General features: G+C 39.1%; 1 protein-coding gene across 1 annotated transcript; it reads right to left on the bottom strand.

Moving 5' to 3' along the window:
• Positions 1–1,470: 1,470 nt before the first annotated feature.
• Positions 1,471–22,293, bottom strand: LOC132175492 (P-loop containing nucleoside triphosphate hydrolases superfamily protein). Its single transcript, XM_059587456.2, has 9 exons — positions 21,760–22,293; positions 20,365–20,579; positions 18,459–18,609; positions 14,895–15,086; positions 4,904–5,066; positions 4,525–4,760; positions 2,503–2,682; positions 2,295–2,417; positions 1,471–1,925 (listed from the first exon to the last, which is right to left on the bottom strand). The coding sequence occupies exons 1-9, from the start codon at positions 22,177–22,179 to the stop codon at positions 1,614–1,616; spliced, it is 1,992 nt and encodes a 663-aa protein (XP_059443439.2). The 5' UTR covers positions 22,180–22,293; the 3' UTR covers positions 1,471–1,613.
• Between the last annotated feature and the right edge of the window lie 861 nt (positions 22,294–23,154).

The raw sequence follows: 23,154 nt of genomic DNA, 5'->3' as shown, positions 1-23,154 counted from the left end.
GGATTAAATACAATTTTTAAAAAATAAATAAATTTGAGGTGGTGGGAGTGGCTCAACCAACCCATGGCTAGGCCATTGGAGTGGTTTGACCACCACGAAATAGCCAAATAAGGGTAGCCTAGTGATGTAGATCAGAGAGCCTCGTCTGCAAGCTCATCTGCAACCGTCCGGACAGGCCTAAACCCGAGAGCCTCATCTGAAATCCTCGTCTGGAGACCGTCTGGACGCCTATGTTATTTCTCAATTTTTCACCTTTAATTTCAGTGACCATCCGAACGGCGTTATGTTCCATCCAGACGGCCATCGTAGAATTGCAATCCGACTTTATTTCATATTATAATTAGGTTTAGGGTTTGAGGGCCTATAGATACATGTTTTATAGACCAAATAATGTAGCTTTTGTTTATGAATCAGTTTTTATCAATAAGATTACTCATAGTTGAGTTTCTTCATTATTTTCCTTCAAACCCTAGAGAGTATCTAGCGTTTAGAGAAGATTTCTCAAATGTTTGATCGTATCAAGATCTAGAAATATATATTCGTTCTTTATTGTTGTTCTTCTTTGCAGCCCACTAAATCACGTTGCATCAGTTACTTTTCATGAATGGGGAAGGGTAACCGTTATGTAGACCCTAATACGATGTGTACGTGTCCACAGAAGCAGCATGTAAGGAGCAACCGGCGATTCGTTTGTGGCACATGGAGGAAAGGTTTGGTGGTATAGCCGTGCAGAAGAGGGAGCGGGTGCACGCACAACACGAAGTCCCTATCAATCACTTTGCTGACATGAGTGGTCCGAATGGTCGTCGTCATTAACTGATAAGCATTTTAAGCCTAGATTAAGACCTCCTACAATTTCAAAGAAATTGTATATTTTCAAATTACAGAATTTAGGCCATATTTTCACATCGAAAAGCTTGGAAAGTGCTATGTACTAAAAATGTGACTCATTACAATTGAGAATTGAGTATAATTTTATCAAGTTCACTCTTTATGTTATAATAAAGCTTTCAACAAAAAGATGTCTTTTAGTTCTCTAAGAAAAAGCATTTTTGAAAAGTGAAGAAAAAACTTTTTCCTCAGAAAAATCTTTCTAACTGTCTCGATAACATGCTACAATTTTAATAAGCAACATTTTCAAACGTTTTGATGTAAGGATATAACCTAAATTCTTTAATTTAAGAATTTATAATTTTTTTTTGAAATTATAGGAGATCCCGATCCTTTTTGCATCCAAATTTTTTGTTATTTTTTAACACTTCACCGCCCCCACCCAAAAGGCATTTTAAAACTTTATCTCCTCACGCACGTGACTGACATTTTCGTTTAAAGTTTTTAACTTTAAAGGCTAAAATGCAAAACTTGTGACACTTTACAGGAGAGAGCAGGGGAGTTGAAGTTATTTTCCCCTTAATTCAAATAAAAGTGCCATTCAAGAAAGTGATTATGAATTACAATGATTAACAAATCTACTTCAACTTAACATTTTTAATCATCCATGCGGCCAGCAATGTTCAAAGATGTTTCCATGTAACCACGACAAGTAAAAAAGTGATTATGGGTGCCATACAAATTACAATGATGATCAGTAGCAATGATCTATATACAACATTTTATTCAGGCAATAGTGGTAATCTGTCCACGCTGCAAACTGAACCATTTGTGTCACCATTGGCACTGACAAAGTCATCAAATCCTCCATCATCACTCTGAGTCTCACTGGCTTTCCCATCTTCTTCACCCATCCTGGTATGGAAGGGAAGGATTCGGAGATGTATATCTGAATCTGAACCAATTCTCTCTGCTTCTAGTTGGTACTTTCGAATAAGGTCCATCTGAAGAACCATAATATTTGATGGCCTCGGGAGTAGCTCCACCGGTTCTCCTTTTCGGATGACTATCTGCTCAATGGCTATTCTTGCCTCCTATAAGATGAACAACTGCTTAATTGAGCAACAATGGCATCCAAATCTTATGAACTAGCTCACCCAAATCTATACATGAAAGAGCAACTGTAGGTCGTGTACATGCATTTGTTATATTTATGCGTAACAAAGGGTTGGCTCGAGTGATAAGTCACTTGGCTCTAATGTCTCATGAAGCATCAGATCTAAGGTTCGACCCTTCTTGAGTGTAAACAATTCCTAGAGATTATGCTCGCAGGCAAAAGCCCAAGCTTTACCCAACTTGTGTGAAGGAGACTCTTTGCACAGTTTTCTGGATATCTAGTCGGGGTGAAGACCCGGATACCCGGTTATTAAAAAAAATAAGTACACTAAAAGATACTTTATTACCTCTAAGGCATCAAGCTTCTCCGAAGATTTCATCTCATCAGCTGGTTCAAATCCCTTCAAACCATCTTTCAGATCACTCATTAATGCCCGTATGGCCTTTGTTATTTGAACCAACGAGCTTGTCTAGAAAAAGTAGAGAACTTCATGGTCAAAAGTTTGATGACAAAGGGTTAGAGATGAAGCTAAGAAAGCAACTGTAATTAAGTACCTTAGTCACGTAAATGGGTATGTCATGAGATTTTGCAGCAGCTTGAATCCGGGAATTCTTCTTAAGCTTGGATTGCAAGGCAAGTAGTGCATCTGCCTCGCTGATATTATCAGTTAACCAAATGGCAGCATCATCCATTCTCAAATGTTTAATCACTTGAATCACAGTTGCCTCCAGGATCTAGAATCACTGCTAATTGTATGAGTTCCATATTGGATAGTTTCTCATTATACAGTACTACCGCTAGTTCAAACAACCACTTGCTGATATTTCATTGATATTAAGCATTTTCTTAAGTAATTGAAGGAAGAACTGTTGTGCCAGCATCCCTCTATGATTTACATATCTAATTTGTCGCACAAACACACATGAACATATGCACAAATGTAAATGGATCAAATTGTGAACACATGCTGCGAACAACAGGTCAACTCACACATGTACGTCTAAGTATACATGAACACACAGATATACACAAACACATACGTATTCAAGAGTGGGAGTCGAGAGGAGAGAGATAGGGGTGTTCATGTTGCCAATGAAACTAACTAGATTGGTTGGTTTTTGTCAGAAAGTATTGTAATAAAAGGGAAAAGAGTATTTTGTCTTTGCTGTAATTTTTTCCTTATATATAATTAAATATTGAGAGGGCCACAGCATGGTAGCAAAGCAAGGTTCTAGAATTTAACGACATTCTTTCTAGCCCCCTTCTCTTCTATTTTTTTTTTTTTTTTTTTTTTTGCTCTGTCAATGCTACAACAACACTGGTAGGGTGGCCCATGTCCGTTATTGAAGGTGGATGGTGCCGTCATATCTGTGGTAGTTGGGATGTTGTCGATGCCAGAGTCATCGTGATCCCTGCCGTCTGTGGTAATGTGTTTGACAATAGAACCACATTGTGGCTGCTGTGGTAGACATTTTGCCCTGAGTAACTCAAATTGAGCTTAAGCTAGGCTAAACTCAGTTGAAGTAATGCCTCGCTCAAACATTGTAAGCTAATTTGGCAATTTTTATAAGTGATCCTAACAATGTCTCAAATTTTCCAAGCTTGTTCATGGCATTTGCTTTATTTATTGAAGGCAAAATACCTTCAAAAGAAATTGATCAAGATTATAAGCATGGTCTCTAGCTAAGAGAACATAGTTCAAAACATATTGTTGGTGAAGTGAACATACTTTTTCCAAACGCTCATTCTTTATATTGTGCTGAGCTAGTGTAAAGGAGCAACAGACACAGTTGGTCTAGGCTGAGCTTGAACAAGCATTTTCAGCTATGGGCTGAGCCTAACCAGATGCCAGCATTCTCAGCCCTACCCAATTGATGCCATTGCTGTGGAAATTGGTCTGAAAAAAGTCCAGAAGTGGCTGATTGAGTGGTTGAGGGAAGGTGTAAAGCACGATGAGAAACATATGGCATTCTTGAAGGGCATGGAAGAGGATACTCGTCGGGCAAATAAGATTGCAGGCCCCCGGATGGCGATGAGGCATTGGCGTTGATGCAGAAGGTGTTACCAAATTTAATGGTTGGGCAGCCTAGGACTAAGGGCAAGAGAGAGCTTTTAAATTTAGAAAGCTCCATTAACTACGGTATAACAAACGGGCCTTCTCGGGGAAGGAAGGGCAAGACTATTATGTAGTAGCGCTCAGGGTGGGTTATTGTTTGCTCTTCTTTTTTGGGGCACTTTGTTTGCTCGGGTGGGAGGGAGTTTTTTTAATGTGTTTGCTCCTGTTTCTTTGGGGGCCCTTTTGTGGGAGCTCCTCATGAGCATAGGATTGTTTTGGGTTTTAGGTTTCAGGTTTCTTTAGGCTTATATTGGGCCTTATTGCGGGTTTTTCTGGATTGCCCTATGTATACATTTTGTGTACTTGTGGCACATTGCGCTTTTTGATATATAGAACATTACTTATCAAAAAAAAAAAAAGGTTACCTTTCCAAATAACATCAGAACTGAATAATTTAGACATTAATTGAAAATTAACTCTTCATACAAAAGACAGCATTAGTTGCAAGGTGATGTCTTACCCCATAAACAAATAGGCGAATGGACACTGTTTCTTCCCAATGATCCTCTCCCACATTTGCAGGGACTTCAGAAGTAAAAGCATCATGGACAGTTCTTCCATTGGTCATCTCTGGGGCATCTTCAAACATAATCTCATTTTTCTTGTCAGAGGAAGTGTGAATAAAAGGTTCCTTTTCCGTTGTTTCTGTAATTTCATGATAATTCATCCTGCGAACTTCAACATTTGGAATACGACCTTCACCAATAAGAGTAATAACAACTCAAACAATAAGAGCAGTTACCAATGTCATATCTTAATTTTAGGTATCAAGTTATGAAGTATGAGGATGGAAAATAACACATTAAGTACTTTCCTTTAAAGAAAAAAATAACTCACACCTGAGAGAATTGCATCCACTGTTGTCTCTAGGCAACGATGAACTCGCAATTCAGTCTTTGAAACTATCTCCACCCCACAGCTAAATGTTGCAGGTCCTTTCCTCTCCAAAACTGTCTTCTGGACACCCCTTCGACTTGCCTCTTCATCCCCTAGTGTCACACTCTAAAAAAGGGTTGCATTAATATTACCAACTACAATATACATACATCATCGTTTTCCTAGGTCCAATTCACATAACCGAGCAAGATGATTGATATATTGTGAATTTGTTTATTTCTCTCTCTCTTTTGTGGGGGGGGGGGGGGGGGGGGGGGGGGGGGATGGGCGAGAGAGAGAATCACATAAAAGTAGCAAGATGGATGGGATGGCTATTGCTGCCTCTACCACTTTCTCTTGCACAATGTGCAAATGAGTAACTGAAAATCAAGCTGGAAAATAACAATCAAGAAGCAAAAACTAAAAATGAACGTAAAGGAGAAAAGAAGAAATATATTTAAATGAAAAAACTAGAGTAAACTACCGGAGAGCAAAGAAAGAAAGAGGAGTTCCGGGGAAAGATTCTCTTCTTCTTGAGGTGGTGGAATCTTTTAATGCTCCGCTGGTACAATACCAATCTAAACCTGTTGCGGGTCTGTTGCTCAGATTTCATCGGAGGTTGCACCTATTGCAGCTCTAGAGAAGCCTGCTTCTAAGAATTCATATCCGATGAGGGGAATTCCACAGCGAGGGTTTCTTAACACAAGTCCAAAAAAGAATGGGGATTCTCAGTCCTCGTCGGCTCCAATTATTAAGGATGTTGGAGTTGTGGGGGACCACTCCTCAGTTTTGGATGATGCATTTAGGTTTGGGTGGGTTCAAGAAGACAATGATTAGGATGGGGATTTGTCCCCCAATCCCCTTGATTGGGTGTTGGATTGCGATGAAGAGGAGGATCCGATTTCAGCATTGTTTGTTGACACGCAAGAGGATTTTCTACGGGAAATACAGGTCGCGAGGCCCAAGACTAAGGGGAAGAGGGAGCTATTGAATTTAGAAAGCTCCATTAACTATGGCATTGCTATCGCATCCGCTCGGAGAAGGAAGGGCAAGACTATGGTGTCATAGCGCTCCGTGTGGGTTTTGAGTGCTGTTGGGTGGTTCTGTAGGATAGTTCTGTGGGTTTGCCTTGGATGCCTTGGGTCGTTTTTCTTTTTTTTGTTAGGTGTTTCTGTTTGTATACTTCCAGTGTACATAGGAGCGCCTTACACTTTTAATAAAACTTGAATATTACGTATAAAAATAAAAAAAATAAAAAAAAAATAAAAAAAACTATGATATTCTACAGAGTTAAATATAATATAAGAATAAAACACTCGAAATTCAAATTTACTTTGAGATATTATGCTATTGTGTTTTACATGAGTAGTGTCTAGCTATTAGATGGGAGGTTTACTTCTTTTCAATTTATTTCTATATTTTAGAAGCTTCACTCTCAAAATTCTGCATAATAAATCTCCTTTGGTAACATATTTTAGCATAATTTTGAAAACCCTTGTGACTGGTCAGCTTGCATGTGTTTCTTCTTCTTTTTTGATAAGTAAAGTTTATATATCAAAAGCGCAAAGGGGCGCTACCTTAGTACACAGGGAGTATACAAGGGAAATGACTAGCTAGAAGAAGAGAAAAGAACAAGGAAATCAAGATAGCTAACAACTAAAGGAGCGAGCCAAGCAGCTGTCCAAGTGTAGAGCGTATGGAAGAAGAAGGCCGTGAGTTCCTCCATGGATCTCTCAGAATCCTCAAAGCATCTCTCGTTCCTTTCTAACCATAGACACCACACGATGCATTGAGGAACCATTTTCCAAACAACGGCACTCCTAGAGCGACCTCCCGACCACCAACAAGCAAACAAGCCCTCCACCTTGCTAGGCATGACCCAAGACAACCCAAATCGACTGAAAATGGCATACCATAATGATCGAGCAATCTCACAGTGAAAGAAAAGATGATCAATAGACTCCCCATCAATTTTGCACAAACAACATCTATTGATCACTATAAGATTCCTTTTTCTGAGATTATCCATAGTAAGGATTTTCCCTAGCACCGTCGTCCAAGAAAGGAAAGCCACTCTCGAAGATGCCTTGGTGCACCAAATACTCTTCCAAGGAAAAGAACTCGTCTTTGTGCTAACCAGGACGTTGTAGAATGATCTAACATCAAACTTCCCTTTTCTAGACGGGATCCACCGAATTTGATCCTCCTTTCCTCTCCTCATTCTGTGAGAATATAATAGAGTATAGAACGAGGCTAGCACTTCCAATTTCCAATCGTGGATCGACTGAAAGAAGCTAACATTCCAATGAAAAGTTCCGCCCGTGAGCTCCAAATTATCGGCGATGGACGCATCTTTTGCATTAGCTATATTGTATAGGCATGGAAAAGCTTCCTTAAGAGTTGTTTCTCCGCACTAAACATCATCCCAAAAACTGATTTGAGACCCGTCTCCTGGCTCAAATTTAATATATTTAGAAAACAAACACCACCCTCTCCTAATATGCCTCCAAAGGCCCACCCCATGAGGACCGGGAATGTCGACAAAATGCCATCCACCCCACTCAGAGCCAAACTTGGCATCCACAACAATTCTCCACCAAGCCTCTCTCTCTCGTGTGCATAGCGCCAAAGCCACTTCCCTAATAAGGCTTGATTAAAAACTCTTAGCTTCCTGATCCCTAACCCACCTTTAGAGATGGTAGAGCATACCTTATCCCAATTAACCAAGTGATACTTGAACTCTTCGTTGAGACCACCCCAAAGGAAGTCACGTTGTAACATCTCTATTCGCTTGGCCACAGAAGCAGGTAAAGAGAAGAGGGACAATAAATAAGTAGGAAGATTAGAGAACGTGCTCTTGATCAGAGTGATCCTTCCACCCTTGGAAAGATACAACCTTTTCCAACTAACCAGCCTACGCTCCACCTTTTCCAAAGTATCATCCCAAATGGTTCTGGCCTTGAAACAAGCGCCCAAAGGGAGCCCCAAATACTTCAAAGGCAGGGAAGCTATACCACAGCCCAATACCCCAGCCAATACTCCCATATTAGCCACCTCACCTACCGGGACCAAAGCTGATTTAGCCATATTCACCTTCAGACCAGAGACAGCTATAAACAAATGAGTAGAGCTTTTATGGAACGAATCTGATCAATATTCGCCCCACAGAAGACCAACGTGTTGTCTGCAAATAAAAGATGAGAAATGGTGACCCTCTCAAACAAATTGGCTCCCACTGAGAAGCCTGAGATAAGACCATTGTTGATGGCAGCAGCAATCATCCTACTAAACGCCTCCATAATTATGACAAACAAGAATGGAGACAATGGATCCCCTTGCCTCACCCCTCGAGAGCTATTAAAGAACCCGGATGGAGTGCCATTGATCAACACAGAAAAGCGAGCAATCGAAATACAGCGTTCAATCCAAGAACACCATTTCTCGCCGAAACCACACCGCCTGAGGAGATATAATAGGAACTTCCAATCTATATGATCATAAGCCTTCTCCATATCCAATTTACAAAGCAGCCCCGGTTCTCCAGAATTAATCCAACTATCCAAACATTCACTAGTTATAAGGACCGAATCCGTAATTTGCCTACCCTTCACAAATGCATTCTGAGGCTTTGAAATTACCCTATCCACAACCCTCCTCATCCTATTAGCAAGAACTTTAGCAATAATCTTGTATGTTCCGCTTATAAGGCTTATAGGACGAAACTCCTTAAATTCGGAAGCCCCGAGTACCTTTGGAATGTGAGAAATGAAGGTAGCATTAAGACTTTTGTCAAACTTACCGCGAGCATAAAAGTCTGAAAAGACCGCCATAATATCTTCCTTAATCACCTCCCAACAATCTTGGAAGAAAGCCATAGAGAAACCATCCGGACCTGGAGCCTTATCTCTGTCCATACCTTTAACCACCTCCAAAACCTCCCTTTCCTCGAAATGAACTTCTAGTTGATTGGCCTCAGCCTAATCCAACACATCAAAAGCAAGATTGTCCACCCAAGGCCTCCAATTGCAACGTTCAGAGAATAAAGACTCGTAATAATGCACCGCATGGTCCTTTATTATTTCTTGATTAGAGTAAAGAGATCCATTAATGGCTATGGAATCAATGGAATTGCACCTACGATTTAAGTTGGCAATCCGATGAAAGAACTTAGAGCACTTGTCCCCCTCCTCGAGCCACCGAATCCTGGATTTTTGTCTCCAACTGATCTCTTCTTGTAAAAGAGAAATCTCCAACTCCCTAGTAATCACCATTTTTCTTTCCTTCTCTTCTTCATTTAAATCTCTCTCTTCCTCCAATCTATCCATGGTCTTCAACTCTTCCGCTTTCTCTAAACATCTTGCACTTACATTGCCAAATTCAAACTCATTCCATCTTTTAATGTCCTCATTTAATGCCTTAAGCTTTTTGGCCAATATAAAACTCGAAGAGCCAGAAAAACTATAAGACGACCACCAAGCTCGAACCCTATCCACAAACCCAACATTTTTCAACCACATGTTTTCGAATTTGAAGGGCCTCTTACCCCTAACCATGCCGTCACAATAAAGCAAAATGGGAAAATAATCTGAACACAGTCTGAGCAACCTCTTCTGTAACAAGCCAGGATATTTGATTTCCCATTCTAGAGAGACTAGGAAACGATCGATCCTAGACCGCGAGAAAGCGTTAGACCAAGTAAACGTCCCTCCAGCCAAGGGAAGATCTATGAGCCCCTGCTCAGATATGAAATCCGAAAAATCAAACATTGCGCGAGTGAGACGTGCTCTCCCCGCCCTTTCACTAGGAAAATGAGTAACGTTGAAGTCACCACCGATACACCACGGCACATCCCACCAGCTGATAAGACCAGCCAATTCTTCCCATAGAAGATGTCTGATGTAGTCGAAATTCGGACTATAGACCCCCGCAAAAACCCAAACAAAATCATCCTCCACATTCTTGAAAGAGCAGGCTACGACAAACTCTCCCACACAAACCTCAATCTTCGTAACCACCCTTCTATCCCACATCAACAAAATACCACCCGATGCTCCTCATGATGCCACAAAGCACCAATCTGCATAAGCACATCCTCACAAGTTTCTCACAAATCTCCTGGAAATATACTCCATTTTCGTCTCTTGAAGGCACACAATATCTGCCTTCCATTGTCTAAGCATGTCTCTCACCCTCAAACATTTATTACCCTCATTGAGTCCCCTCACATTCCAAGAAATAATCCTTGGCTTCATAAAATCTCTCTTTGTGCCCTTCCTTTAGCCCTAGCCCGACTAGTATTGCCATCATAGTTGATAGAACTTACCAGATTGTTAAGTTCCCTCGAGCTTTTCTTTCCCACGCTCGAAGCCACTCCCACTCCCTTCCCTTCATTTTCTGCAATGATCGTCTCAAACAGCTCCAAAAGCTTTCCTTCATACCCATCACACGAAATACCCACGAAATGACTACAAGCTTCAATACCTTGTCAACGGGCTGACTCCCCTTTTTCCCCCTAAGCCCTGATGCTGGACAGCTCAACAGTGGAATATGATCCTCCCTTTCAAATATTTCCAATTCCAAACCTACCACCGAGCTCTCCTTGAGTGGAGCAGATTTCTCCACAGAGCGTGGAGAATTATAAACCTCCAAACTTGTTTGAATAAGTCCCCTATCCAAATCGTTCCGGGGTTCCAACTGAACTTCCAAACAGTCCTCCTCCATGCCTTCCATTCCACCTAACAATCCATACTCCGACTCTGTCCCAGAAGAAATTAACTCCCCTTTTCTGTTTCTTGCTCGCAAGCTTCCAAGGGCTTAGAAATGGACAGCACCCTAGGTCTAGGCGGCAACTCCCGGTATTCAGATACTGCCGGTAGCTCAGGACCATTCGTCACCTCCAAATTCTGGACTGCCGGAAGCCCAGAACCTGCCCTCGCCCCCAATACCCGAGGATCCTGGCCTGCCGAAGATCCTGCGCTCAATACCCCTGGGAAATCAGAACCTCTGCCGCCGCCCAACTCCCCTCCCGAAGCTCTATCCCTCATCGGCTCCTTATGTCGTGTACTCAGGTGCAGAACACCATCCACCATGCCAGAAATCCCCAAAACAACGTTAGGAACCTTTCCCAATATTCCCCGATCAGACCTCGCTGGCAAACCTACCGGCGGTTGACCTATCGTGGCTTGAAGCCCAGCTGTGGAAGACGAAGGTCCTGGGTCGCCTGCCTTGCTTGTCATCCAACACCTTTGGAGTTTTTTCACCTTCACCGGCCTCTTTTTCTTTTTCTATTTAGAAGATTTTTTAGTCCCATCCCCCACCGACTGGACCTTACCCAATGGCAACTTGGGCTGAGCATTAACACCCTCCAGGTTGGAATGAATAACTGGCGTAGGCCCAAAGCCCAGAGGCCCACTATCACAATTCCCACATTTACCCATAGCCAAAAGCTCCAGGCACACGCTAATTTCCAGCTGTAGCTTTTCCAGAGAACTTCTTGGTTTGGTGCAATCGAAGCCTCCAAAATCCACGTAGCCAATGTCAGAGGAATTCTTCCCACCAGGTACCTCACATCCTTGCGTAGCCACCGTTGCATGAGACAAAGGGCCATTACCAGACAAGCCAGATTTTGCCGGAGGGATATTCACCGGAAGCGCAGGCTGCACCGGCGACGAGATTGCCGGAAAATTACTGACGTATCGCTGCTTCTCTATGTCTTCCAGTCGACCCCCCTCAATCTGCTCCTTCCCCTTATCAATCGCTGGAAGTAAATCCACTGGGCGTTTGAGAATGGCTATCGGACCTGAACGAGAGACTAGATTTGTGTTGTTCTTCAACTTCTGTGACTCGACGTGGTTTACACTAGCCCCCGACAACCACTTAGGAACTCTCGCGATGGGTTCTGTCGACGGCAAGAAGAGGTCCTCTAACGGACGTATTGTGGCCTGTAACACCTCAGAGAAGCTCCTCTTCTTCGCCTCACCCTTTTCTGTAGCCACCAAAAATGGTTGAAAAAATCTGACGACAATCTGGAGTTCGGACTCAAGTTTACTCCAACCATTCTGGTTCTTCCCTTCCGGCACCATGACTGACCTGCGCCTCTCCCTCCCATCACATTCTTTGATCACTAGAAACCTTCCATACCTATTGGAGCACTTTTGGGCTAATAATCTAGGATAGCCCGGCTTAGATTACATGCTAATAATCTAGCATGTGTTTCTTCTTGAAACCTAACTAGGTGATATTTATCAGTATGTATGTATATTTGCGATATCTTGAGATGGTTATTAAATTACTACTTATTACAAAAACTTAAGCTTATGAAAGGTTTAATTTTTATTATTTAATTAATATTCTAGCACTGCCCCTCACGTGTGAGCTCAAACTCCCTCTTAATAAGTAAAGCCCAACAAGTGAAATATTTAATTGAAATGAGAAGTGAATTATAGAGACCGGTTCGAATTCAGGACCTCTACTCTGATATCAAGTTAAATCATCAATTATCTCAAAAACTTCAGTTTATAAGAAATGAATAATTTTATTAATTAATTGAATTCACTATTTTCTATCAGCTTAAACTTTTGGGATAATTGGTGATTTGATAGTAGTTATTATCTTCTTCTTTTTTTTCTTTTTCTTTTTTCTCAAGGAGACCTCCCAATAATTTATATATAAGGATTCTATTCCTAAAACTTCTTTTTTTTTTGATAAATAATGTATATTCAAACAAGCAGTGGGGCGCAACCCATGCACACAAGGAGTATACAAGAGACCCCTAATCCAAAGAGAAAGAAGTGCATAAATCTAGAAATTCAGAAAAAATAGAAATAGTAGGAGTAGGCCAAGCCACTCTCCATGAAAACAGCGTTTGTAACACCAACTTCTTCAAATGGATCAATCCTCTCTCGCAATCATCAAAACTTCGAGCATTCCGCTCTCTCCAAATACGCCACATCAGACACAATAGAACTAGCCTCCATATGTGCAACACAAGATGATAGCCCAGCTATCCTCTCCAACTTCCCAAGAACTCGCTCACCCTGCGAGGCATAACCCAAGCAACCCCAAATAGTTGAAGAATTACACTCCATATCTCTGTTGCCACCTCACAATGTAGGAATTAATGGTCGATCGACTCTCCACCATGCTTACTCATACAAACACCATTCAATCACCATAATATTCTTTTTGCGTAAATTATCCAATGTTAATATTTTTCCCAAAGCTGCCATCCACACAAAGAAAGCCACTCTCGGTGGTGCCTTAACTTTCCAAATACTCTTCCAAGGAAAACTATATTGCACCGAAGTAAAGAACATCTGATAGTACGACTTCACATCTAATTCTATTCGTAAAACTTTATGAACACAACCTTCTTTTTGTAGGTATTATTCAAATGCGAGACCTTTTCACTGTTGATTAGGAAACTTTGCTAATACCTGACCAGACTTAGTTCTTGCTTGTATTGTCATTATTCTCAGATCTAATTTTTCATTATTTCTGTAATATGCATTAATTATGTTACCACAGTAATTTGTATTAGGTTTTCTTTCGTTCTATTTTATTCAACTTGGTATTAAAGCATTAGAACACTACCACATAGGAGTATTAGAATACAACTTGTACTCAGCACCCTATATCTAACTTTGCCTCCTATCAGGCTGTGTCAACATACTTCACCCTTGTATCATTCCTTTGTATCCAAATTGTCTTCCGTGTCTACTCCTCAAAATTTACATGAAGCAATTAGTGATCCAAAGTGGAGGGAAGTAAGGCATGAAGAGATGAGAGCTCTTCACAAAAATAACACATGGAAGCTAGTCGAGTAAGGCAGTTGGATTCAAATGTGTATTTATAGTGAAGCATAAGGTTGATGGGCCAATGGTAAGATATAAGGCGAGATTGGCAGCAAAAGACTTTACTCAAACTTATGGTATAGACTAGGAGGAGACACTTGCCCCGGTAGCAAATATGAATTCTATTTGAGTCCTACTTTCTTTGGTAGCGAACTTAGATTGGCTACATTAGCAAGCTGATGTGAAGAATCCATTCCTCCATGGAGAACTAGAGGAAGAAGTATAAAGGGAATTTTATCCTGGTCCTCAATTCTCCTCAACTAAGGGTAAAGTGTGTAAATTAAAGAAAGTCCTATATGAACTGAAACAATCTCCGAGGGCTTGGATTGAGAGATTCTCCCGAGCTATGCAAATACTCATGAACCAGGGTTTGGTGATGGTAAAGATTGATAGCAAAAGGATCCCAAAGCAGTCACTGCCAAAATCTCCACTCTCCATCCACATTGGGTGAGAGATTGGCTGGAAGGTTCTTAAGAAAATTAGACATATATAGCTCTTAGACAATTAAATGTTTGATAAAGACAATTTTAAAAAGCAACATTACACAGTAACAAATACAATTTATATTATATGAAGGAGAATGAAATACAACCATGAAAGGATGTATCAAACATGCTAAAATGGGTCAAGAATAAGCTTGTTACACTGCAAAAGTGAAGAATATTTTAAGAAAGTAAGGTCATAATTACCAACAAAGGTAGTCTTATATAATAGTTTCAAGCATGAACTGTGAACTCTTCAAATAGCAAAGTCTGTTTGAACCCTTATATATAAAGGGGGAAGCGTTCAGTTTCCATTTTAAATGCAATAAAATGAGAAGTGAAAATATATGACAAAGCATGCATGAAACAGTTTGAACTAGTTGTCAAATGTATATCCTCCTAAGTTCTCATTTTTTCCATGCTATGAGCTGTAAAAACTTGTTGCACTCCACACATTTTACATTTTTCCTTATAAGATTGTCGCTTTGAACACCTCATATTCCGGCATTGACACCTGAGCGTATGTCTTAGTTGCATGTCACTTATAAAAGTTTCAAGTGCCCAAATAATACATGCAGTACACTAATTACACTTTTTAGTTTGAAAAATAATTACCTCACCTGTATTCCTCCAACAAGCATCTCTAATGCAGGATTCATTGTCAAATTCTCAATTGTTATACCATGAGCAGTGGCAACTAGCTGAATCCCACGTTGTGCTATTGTGCTTGCTGCCATTGCTTCAAGTTTTGTGCCAATTTCATCTATTACAATTACTTGAGGCATATGATTTTCAACTGCTTCTATCAATACCTAAACAGAAAAATTAAAAATTAAACAATACCCTTTGCAACAAACATATAGAAGGAACATAAATTAGAAAATGAAATAAATTTGATTGCTTGGCCTTTACGCTTTTAATGATAATTATCGATTACTTATCAAAAAAAGAAAATGAATTAAATTTGAGTGATGTTAGCTATAATAGAAAATGAAATAATGTATTTGTTTCTTAACCATATGCCTTCCATTATCTTACATGGGGCATCCCCCCTCGGTTTCGTTTCTTTCTTGTCATTCAATTATATTCCCCCAAAAGTATTCAGATGTATTTGTTATATTCATAATTTTGGTCTCAATTTAGATAAACTTGACATTCGTGCCACTAAATGTGTTCTTGTTTATTATAGGATCCAAAAACAATATTGTTACCATAGTCTTATTCTCTGGCAATATTTCACTAATGCCAATGCCACATTTTTTTGAGTCTTACCCATATTTTTTAGATTCTGTTGTCCAAGTGATTGTGATCTTGAGCCACTCACATCACCTATTCCACTTCTTTTCCTGAGTAATTTACCATCACCACCAAACCTACTCCTGTTCCGTATACTTTTCCACCATCTCCTATTGCTCCATTATAGGTTTATTCTCGTCGCTTGAAACCACCTACTACTAGTCTCCCTCCATCTTCCTCACCATCTTTGGATCCCGTTTCGCCTGTTGTGCCAATATCTTTGCCTATTGCTCTCTAAAAAGGTACATACTCTTGTGCACTAAACATCCCATTAGTCATTGTGTCTCTTCCAATTCATTGTCTCCTTTTTCCTATTTTACCTGTCAGCATTCCACTATTTCTAATCCTTAGACAATTAAGTATGCATTATATGACCTAGGGTGAAAGAAGGCAATGAAAAGGGAAATGAATGCCCTACACTATTAATGAGACTTGAGATCTTGCTCCATAACCTTCTAGAATACAGCTTGTAGGTTACAAATGAGTGTACACAGTGAAATTCAACCCAGACGGCTCTGTTGAATATTTAAAGGCATGGTTAGTTTTTAAAAGTTAATACACAAATCTATGGTATTGATCATGAGGAAACATTTTCTTCAGTTGTTAAGATCTCCACTGTTCAGCTTTTAATTTATCTTGCAACTAATCGTGACTGGCCCATTGTTCTAATTGGATGTTGAAAATACCTTTTTACATGGTGATTTAATAGAGGAAGTCTACATGGAGCAACCACCTAATTAGTTGCTCAAAACAAGTATCAAGGTAGTGAATGCGAGTTAAAAAGCGCTTTGTATAACCTAACACAATCATTGTGAGCGTGATTGGAAAGTTCTCTAAACCAGTGTTAAGAGTTTGGTCTCTACAAATGCGAGACAGATTACTCAGTAAGGTTTTGTGAAAATTCTATTCGATACTCGCCTTGTCAAAACATCTGCTTGTTCTTCTATTCTCACATAAAATGTACAAATCAAGTTAACATACAATTTCTTCTTGATAAAAATGTCTATTAACAGCATTCTCAATGAACTCTCTATTCTTTAGCTAAAATTTGGCTGAAGAACTCACTTTTTCTAGTTTAAGTAGCAACTATGCAAAGTACCAAATAATAAACTCTCTAAATTTTACTCAATTCGATTTAAATATAATTTTTATTTTATCTTCATTCATTTTTTATTCTCAAAAGCACCCCACAAAGTTACAAACCCATAAAGGTGAAGGAGAGAGAAAGTGTGAGAGGAAATATAAAAACATAAAAAATGGAGTAGAGAAAGGATTTGTTCTACAAATGTGGGGAGAGGTTTGACAAGCCCTAAAATGGAGAAGGGTAGAGAGCTTGATGAAGCTTGTTTTTTGTAGAATTTAACCAAATTTTGGCTAAAAGTGAATTTTAGAGAGCTCATTGATGATGCTCTAAGTTCAATATGCTTGATTCTATCATGTTGGACTAGAGTACGGGCAATATTAATTGCTACTTTGTTGGTGCAACACAATCTCATAGAATCTTTGAAGTCATACCCAAGTTTTTTTCAACAATGTAAACCATAATAATTTACAAACTCCATGTCTCATAACTTTAAACTAAACTTTTGCACAAGACCTAGCAAGAACTGACTATTATTTACTATGCCAAGCACTGGATTTCTTCCCACTAAAGTGCAATAGACCTTTGATCCACATCTAACCCAACCCATCTGTATTTGTATAAGATTTTATGCCCAAGTGAATATATGTACAAAAACAACACTCTTGCTTGGAGAGGACTTCAAAAAATGAAGAATCTAATAAATCTATTTTCTGATCATGCCCCTTCCCTATCCCTACCACAGCCTCCACATACAAACGTCGACCACTCTCCACCAACCGCAACAACAACGGAAAACCATCGTGGGTTTTTTCTTCTCTGCTCGCAACATTACCATGAGGCTTGAGAAAATTGACCACCTTCCTCATTTGTGCAACAGTCACCCCACCCTCTTCCTTCACGGTCCTCCGGAATAGCAATGAAACTTTGCCGCCCTCCTCCACCATACTCCGATAACTCCAAAAACCTTTCATGGCTATTTGCACACCTCTATGCAATATTACACACATCTCCAGACCTAAACGACCTATAAAATTCTCTCAACTTCTCTGCCCTTATCAACTCCGCTACATCACGCTCAACTTGCCCAATATCAAAGCTAGAACAATTTTGCTTCAACGTAGAAGAATCCCATATAACCCATCGCTAAACAACACAACATAATTTTTTTTTTTTAAATGATGATTTTCTCTTTCAAACATGCCCTCACTTGCACATGCGCCACCTACTTTCTCAACTGACCATGTCCTCACGCTCCACCTATCATTCCATTGCTCACTAACATGATTTTTGACAAATCTCCCACCAAATGTTGCAGCAGGTATATTTACAAAGTCTATTGAGCAATAATCAGTTAAAGTTCATTTATTCCAAGTTAGGCTCATTTGACATATATGGTCCAACTTGAAGGAGAGTACAGGAGGTTTATTAGAGGACATTCTTGTAATAAGTTTTTTTTTTTTTTTATAGGTTATAATCAAGTTTTATTAAAAGCGTAAGGCGCCCCTTGTAATAAGTATACCACAGAAGGGTATAATAGTCTATAGATTTCTCATATATAAATACATGAGAATAGTGAGAAGGAGAGTAAGTGGTTTTTCTCCTATATTTAGTAAATCATAATTTCTTTACGTAATAATCAATATTGTAAGAGACAAGAATTCTATAAACTCATCGTTCTTCAAAGTATACAACTCTCCAAACAATCAAATTTCAAATTAATAACACCTCATTTGGTCACACAAATAACACATTCAAAATTTTCTTAACCAAAAACAGAATTGGAATCCTGTATTCCAGATCATACCTTATGCTGCACTTCAGAGTTGGGGACTTGCATTCGGCGTGCATTTCCTATTCCTGCATGAGGTATATCGCCATCCCCACCTATCTCATTGGAGGTGTCAACAATCATCACACGTTTCTTGTAATCATTTGCAAGCATTCGTGCTATTTCCCTGAAAATGTTGGGTAAAGTAGATTAGCACTACAATTTGATGGCTACACCATCAGAAGCAAAGCATTTCTTAGAACAACACATAAATACCATCAAAGGATCAACTACGCATAAGAACCATTTAGTTGCATTATTTGAAGGCTATTATTGGAGCACCAAATAGATGCATTACTGACAAAAAGTTCCTTCCCAAAAAATAACAACCAATGGAGAAGATGTATAGTGCTTTTCCTCAAGGATCATATGCCCAAAGAAATGAAAAAATAAGAAGACATTTTTCATTTAGCTGTTAAAAAAAAGGATCAAAACTTTCAAGATAATTAGAGATATTTCAAGCAATGGTAAAAAAATATATCATGGCAAAATCAGAACTTATAAAATAATGCCAACTTTGCAATATGAAAATTTCAAGAAAGCAAAAATTCCACCAGTATGATAATGGCCCCCATCAATTTGACTTTTACTGCATAATAAATAATGTAAAATTTGTTGTACATATATCAAAAGGTACAATACAATTGCACACCACATTCCATAAGGTGCTTTCCTTTTTAGTTGTTAAACGGGGAACTACAAATCCAGGGATTTCATATTTGAATTCCAAGGTACTTTGCCATATTGGGCGAGTCTCTGGAAACATATTAGGAGTGGATGTGATATCTTCTCTTGTTTTGTTAGTATAGAGGTAGGTGATGCCACTCGGACCAAGTTTTGGCACAATGTTTGGAGTGGGGACGTCCTCTAAAGAAAACCTTTCCAGAGTTATTCAGTATTGCTCGGGATATGGATGCTTTGGTGGCGGACCACATGCTAGTTAACAATAGAGAGGTGGATTGGGATATGAATTTCATCAGATTGGTGCATGATTGGGTTGTGAACGTAGTTTCTTCTCTTTTCAATGCTTTGTATTCCGTTAGGTTAGGTCAAGGGAATGAAAATAAGCTTTGCTGGAGTCCTTCGAAGAGACAAACCTTTGAGATCAAAGCTTTTTACAAAGTTATCCTTCCCATTGTTGATTTCTCTTTCCCTTGGAAGAACATTTGGGGGTCTAAGGTTCCTTTAGGGGTGGCTTGTTCACTTGGACAGCTTCCTTGGGAAAAATTCTCACCCTAGAAACCGTCACATCTTAGTGATGGATTGGTTTTGTATGTGTAAAAATAGTGGAAAAACGCTTGAGCATCTCCTTCTTCATTGTGATATGGCGAGAAAGTTATGAAAGTTGGTTTTTCAGATGTTTGGAGCAGAGTGAGTTATGCATGGAAGGGTGGTGGAGCTATTGGGATGCTGAAAAGGTTTGGTCGGAATGATTGTAACATTGTTTGGCATGTAATCCCTCCTTGTTTAATATGGAGCATTTAGAAAGAACGGAATGCTCGAAGTTTTGAAGATTGTGAGAAGATGAGTTTGGAGCTACAACTATGTTTTCTTAAATCACTCTTTGAATGGATCCCTATCAACGCTCTTCTCAATATCTCTAGCTTTGTATATTTTTGCGCTCTTTTTCTTCGTTCTTGATTTTGTTGGGTGTTGTTCTCGTGTATACTTCATGTGTACTTAAGTTGCACCCTTGCTCCTCTAATGAATTTGATTTACTTTTCAAAAAATAAATAAATAAATCACATTATTCACAATATATAAAACACTAAAAAAAAAATTAAAAATTAAAATAAAAAATAAGCAGAAAAAAATTATAAAGACAAACATATTGCTACTCTTGCATGCATATCAAGTGTATTGGTAAATAGGAAAGACTAACCTAATAATCGTGGTTTTTCCCACACCTGGAGGCCCAATGAGCAACAAGGAAGCCCCGTCTTGCACCAAATCTCGCAGCAAATTAGCACTACCGGCTATTGCTCGACCAACTCGACAAGTTAAACCAATAATTGCACCTTTCCGATTCCTTATGCCACTAATGCGGTGTAATGTCCTACTGATGCCTGCTCGATTGTCAATCACAAAATCACCAACCTGAGACGTGCATCTAGTAAGTGGCAAGCATTATTTATGGACAAGAGTACTGTACCATGCTACTTTATGTATCCAATGGATCGCAAGAATATTTTAAGGTAGTGATGGAGTTTATAGACTAATTACATCAGGACAGATACCGCATGAGCTTTAGACATTTAATCCAGATGGGTTTACAATAAAAAACAAGCCCAACCATCCTCTTAACTTTGTTCCCATTCAACCAGTTCATTCAAACAAAGTTCTAAGAAACTTGATCATCAGCCTTAATACTGTAAGTACGAATAAAGTTACCACCAAATTAACTTTCAATAGAAGGCATTATTGATACTACAGCCTCTTTCCCTGAAAACCAAGTTAACGCTAACCTTAGGGCATCTGAGTACAATATGATGATTCCTCTCAAAGCATACTAATGCTCAGTGAAATTTGGCAACAAGAACTACTCTCAAACAAGCATTGCATGTATGTAACTATTGGATTTTTTTTGTATCAAGGCACAATCCAGGCATTCCTTCCATGGATAGGTTCGAGTCATCAAGGTCTCATACCACATAGCACATTGGTAGCAAATCATCCAATTCTATTTAAACCATATCTAAGAACATTAATCAAAATGTACACTTTTATCTCAATACCCTCCTAATCATTCTAAAATACTACAAGGCTGCCTTAGGCCAACTGGCGTGAAAACTGGCAAGGTTTGAGATATGTGTGATGTTTCAAATGTCAACTTGTGTTTAGTTTTTAGACTAAAAAAGGGTAAAGAAAGTGTTTTTCTTTGGTATATTGGGTAAGCACATAGATGTGAAAAATGGCATGGATTGTGATATTTGTTTGACTTCAATTTCATATTATGTTGAGTGCAACTTATCATCTCGAAAGGAAACGACCACCATTCTCCCACCAATTTCAATGCTGCACCCACGAATTACGGTATCCGTTGATATGAATATTCAAGAATGCGCGTTCATGAAGAATAGCATTTCCATGCTATAAATAACAATAACATCAACTATGTTCTTCGACGCCAACCAACAAACGCGCAAAAATTAAAAAAAAAAAAAACTGGTTGGAACCACACAACAGCATAGATTCAGACCAGCAACATCACACTAAAACTCTTATAAAAACTCAAGTCAATTAATAAAACATGTGGTGGGCAAGCAACATCTTTCACCTGAGAAGTAGCATGCTCAAGATCCTCGGCAGTGATTGGCAAATCCGACAAAACAAAGTCTCCAGAAGGAAACCGAGCCAGCGGCTTTCTACCCAAATCCATAACCACTTCAATCAACTGATGAAGCTCCGGGTGCTCGACAACCCTCCGTCGCATTTCTTCTGGCAATAACGCCAAAAGGCGGCCCAATTCGACCTCAAAATCATCGTCTTCAGGTGAAGGGCCATCCGGCGGGTTCAAACTCGAAGAACCCAGAGAGCATTTTGGATACCCAGATGGATTTTTTGTGAGAAAATGAGGAACAAATAGGCGTGGTGGGAATTGGTGGGTGAAAGAGGGGATTTTGAACTGGGTTTTTGGAAGTGCAAGAAGAGTGATTACGGGAAGTTGGTGGTGGCGAAGTACAGGATAATAGGGCATCTGTTTTGGCGGGAAGAGTAGCGTGGGCGTTGGGATTCAAAAGGAGATTTGTGAACACTTGCTGAGAAGTTGAGCTCTTCAGCTCTTAAAATGGTCGGTTGTGTTTCTGTGATTGTTCTGATTTTTAGCCTTTAGTGATTACCAGCAACAACTTTATCACATTAAAGCAAAAAATAAATAAATAAATAAATAATGGGATTTAACAATCACATATTGAAATTATCAACGAAAAATAATATTTTTTCTATAACTCTTTTACAATTTATTAACATATGTGGGTATATAATTAGAGGATGTTAATTTTTTTTTCTTTTTAGTCACTTGGTTAGTAATTCCCTATTCAATATTTTCGACCAACCAATCTTCATGATTAATGAGTTCAGTCAGCTTTGGAGAAGTAATAGATAATATCAAATACAGATAATTGCTATCAGCTTTGGGATTTAACAAGTACACCAAAGTACTTGTCATTAGATATGAATCAAATCATGTAATATTGGTCATCATCTATTATGTGTTATTCATATGGGTGAAAATGCAGTTACGGTTAGTGGTTATTGGCTAAAACCGCTAACCATAATCGCATAGGCGGTTAGTAAAATCCACTAACCGTCTCCGCTAACTGGTTAGGCGGTTAACCGGCAGTTAGCAGTTAGTAACTATAATAATTGCCACCGCTTTTTAAAATAAAAATTTTTTTGTTAAAAAAAAAAAAAAAAAAAAAAACCAAAATTGTGTCGTTTCTATAGTAATACGATAATATCATACTACATACGACATCATTTTTAGATTTATATATATATATATATATATATATATATAGCGGTTAGTACGGTTAATGATTAATGCGGTTAGCGGGCGGTTATTAATCCCTCGCCTTTTCACCCATTCTTTCAAGTGAATGCAGCAATGAGGTTATCTCTGATGTCAAAAACACCTTATGGCAGATGATCACCATCAGCTCCATCACTATCA

The sequence above is a fragment of the Corylus avellana genome, chromosome 3 (assembly GCF_965113065.1).
Source record: "Corylus avellana chromosome 3, dhCorAvel1.hap1.2, whole genome shotgun sequence".
NCBI classification, from domain to species: Eukaryota; Viridiplantae; Streptophyta; class Magnoliopsida; order Fagales; family Betulaceae; genus Corylus; species Corylus avellana.
Note: the sequence above shows the minus strand (reverse complement) of the source record. Positions and strands in the feature narration are given on the sequence as shown.